This window comes from Merops nubicus, unplaced genomic scaffold (assembly GCF_000691845.1).
Source record: "Merops nubicus isolate BGI_N331 unplaced genomic scaffold, ASM69184v1 scaffold22741, whole genome shotgun sequence".
Taxonomy (NCBI): domain Eukaryota; kingdom Metazoa; phylum Chordata; class Aves; order Coraciiformes; family Meropidae; genus Merops; species Merops nubicus.
Window position 1 is genome coordinate 1 of NW_008586565.1, and position 2,932 is coordinate 2,932.

At 51.9% G+C, this 2,932-nt stretch overlaps 2 protein-coding genes across 2 annotated transcripts in view; one reads left to right on the top strand and one right to left on the bottom strand.

The window, feature by feature from the left end:
- Nucleotides 1–49: 49 nt before the first annotated feature.
- Nucleotides 50–1,532, top strand: POLR2J (polymerase (RNA) II (DNA directed) polypeptide J, 13.3kDa; the record flags this gene model as incomplete). Its single annotated transcript, XM_008948703.1, has 3 exons — nucleotides 50–139; nucleotides 219–393; nucleotides 1,497–1,532. Coding segments are annotated over 3 exons (301 nt in total), but the record flags the coding sequence as incomplete, so codon positions are not given.
- Nucleotides 1,533–2,125: 593 nt separating this feature from the next.
- The window catches only part of LRWD1 (leucine-rich repeats and WD repeat domain containing 1), a 16,258-nt gene continuing 15,451 nt past the window's right edge, over nucleotides 2,126–2,932 (bottom strand). Inside the window, exon 15 of the mRNA XM_008948702.1 lies at nucleotides 2,126–2,266. Coding sequence (XP_008946950.1) covers nucleotides 2,126–2,266 — 141 coding nt within the window. The remainder of the gene's footprint in view (nucleotides 2,267–2,932) is intronic.

Here is a 2,932-nt window from a genome sequence, read left to right on the forward strand (position 1 = left end):
CCCCCCCCAAAACCTGAGGTCCCATCCCATCTGTCCCCCCCCTCCCCAGGATCACCATCAACAAGGACACCAAGGTGCCCAACGCCTGCTTGTTCACCATCAACAAGGAGGACCACACGCTGGGCAACATCATCAAGTCGTGAGCAGAGGGGGAGTAAATTTTCAGGGGGGGGGGTTGTGTGGTTTTAGGGGGTATTTCTATGTTTTTCCCCTGGCAGGCAGCTGCTGAAAGACCCCCAGGTGTTGTTCGCGGGGTACAAGGTCCCCCACCCCCTGGAACACAAAATCATCATTCGGGTCCAGACCACCCCCGACTACAGCCCCCAGGAGGCTTTCACCAACGCCATCACCGACCTCATCAGCGAGCTCTCCCTGCTGGAGGAGAGGTTCAGGGTAAGGCCGTAAAGGGTTTGACCCTCTTGCCATTCAGAGTTCAGCAAAGGGAGGGGTCGTTGAGCTTAGAGCTGCTGTTTTAGGTCAATAAACCCATCGAAGCCCTGCAGCGTCCTGGCATGGGCAGGAGCCTGGCTGCTTTGTTAGGGTTGGAAAAGGTCTCTAAGATCAAGTCCAACCATCAACCCAACACTACCATGACCACCATGGCTTGAAGTGCCACGTCCAGACTTTTTCTTAGAACCCCTCCAGGGCTGGGGACTCCAGCACCTCCCTGGGCAGCCTGGACCAAGGCCTCACCACTCTGACAAGAGAGAAATTCTTCCTCATATCCAAACAAAACCACCCCCGGGTCAACTTAAGCCCATTTCCTCTTGTCCTATTGCAAAGAGACCAACCCCCACCTCCCTCCACCCTCCTGTCAGGGAGCTGTAGAGAGCAAGGTCTCCCCTCAGCCTCCTCTTCTGCAGACTGAACACCCCCAGGTCCCTCAGCTGCTCCCCACAAGCCATGTTCCCCAGACCAGCTTTGTTGCTCTTCTCTGGACAGCCTCCTCAATCTTTCCTACCCTGTGGCACCCAAGGGTTAGTTGTTTCCCCAGCAAGGGTTCTCTGGGTACTCTCTAATTCCCTGGCTGGCCAGCATTCATTTTCTAACGTGTCTTAGTATAGAAAACCATTCTCTGTTCTTTTAAGTAGTTTTTTTTTGGGTTTGTGTTTTTTTTTCCTTCTGCCAAAACTCTGGGGAAGTTTTTTTTTTTCTCTTGACCACTTCTTACTGCTTCTGCTCCCCTGTGCAGCCCTGTTTATTTAGCCCCGGGTTTTGGGGACTGAATCTGTCTGAAAGCTGACTCAGACAAAACTGGGGGGGAATGGGACCAGGGCACTCTTGTGGTGTTGACCAAGGTGCTGCTACCCGTGCTCCAACATGTAAATGTGTTCTGATTTTAATTCAAGGATTGTTTTTGTGGATGCTGTAGCAATGTCCACTGCTGGTTTGTGGTGGTTCTGCTTCACAGAAGCCTGTAACCAATGTTTAAACAACCTCCTCCAGCAGAGTAACTGCTCTTGGCGTAGCACGAGTGGTTTTTTTGTGTTTTACAGGTTGCCATCAAAGATAAACAAGAAGGAATTGAGTAAGATGACCCTGCTCAGAGCTGAGTGTCCATCTGTGTCAGAATGCTGGGTTGGGCAGTGGAATGCTGTAACTAAACCTCCACTCATGGCAAACATCATTCCCCTTGCTCCACTTCCACTTCATTTTGGACAGCAGAAGTGATAGCTGAAGCTGTGTTGGTGTTTGTTTAATACCAGAGGCACTGTGCCAAGAGGATAACATCTTGTTGGATTTGATGGATAAGTCATTAAAATGATTTCCACTTTTCTAATTGGCAGCTGAAGGGAGATGTTTGTGGTGGGCTGGGGGGCGCTGGCGAGGGCCAGGAGTGGAGGAACTCTCCCTCTTCCTTCACACAAAGCCCAGGCCCTGTCACCAGAACTGGCTTTTTGTTTTATTAAGTGTAATTTCTATAAAACAAACGCACAAATTGTGAAAACTTACAGTAAAAGAAAGGGCATGTTTGCAATGATCTCGTGACTCCAACAAACTCTCACCTTCTGGGTATTTTCTTTTTTTTTCTCTTGCACATAATAGCCGGGCTAGAAAAGTTGAGGGTTACATGGGTGACAGTCACTAATACTGCACTATGTCAGGAACGAGACTGGTACACGACCTAGGACTTCTTCCAGATGGCTGTTATGTTCACACTAGTGAGAGCGACAAGGTAGGTGAAGGTGGGGTCTGAGACCACGTTGTTGATCAGGATCTCTGACAGCTCCTCCCCGTTGGCTCGGAGCTCCGGCCACTTGAGGATCTAGGAGGAGAAGAGAGGTGGGGAGGGCAGAACAGGGGTGCTGTGGCTGGAAGGTGCAGCAGGGATTAGTGACCAGCAGGCCTGGTTTGACAGAACGTTGGATAGAATCATAGAACTGTTTAGGTTAGAAAAAAACTTGGATCTTTGAGTCCAATCACTAACCTAACTCTGCCATGTCCCTCAGCCCCACCACCACAGCTTGGGAACCCCTCCAGGGGTGGGGCCTCCACCACTGCCCTGCGCAGCCTGGCACAGCCCTGGGCAACCCTCCAGGGCAAGAAATTGTTCCTCAAGGACAACCTCAACCTCCCCTGGGGCAACTTGAGGCTGTTTCCTCTTGTCCTGTCCCTTGTCCCTTGGGAGCAGAGCCCGACCCCCCCCTGGCTCCAGGCTCCTGTCAGGGGAGTTGTAGAGAGCAAGGAGATCTCCCCTCAGCCTCCTCCAGACCAAACCACCCCACCTACCTCAGCTGCTCTTCCTAAGATATGTCCCCCCGACCCCTCAACAGCTTCACTGCCCTTCTCTGCACACACTCCAGTCCCTCAAGGTCTTTCTTACCATGTGGCACCCAAATCTGACCCAGTACTCCCCAGTGCCCAGTCCAGGGGGATGATCCCTGCCCTGGTTCTGCTGGCCACACTAATGCTGAGCCCAGCCAGGCTGCTG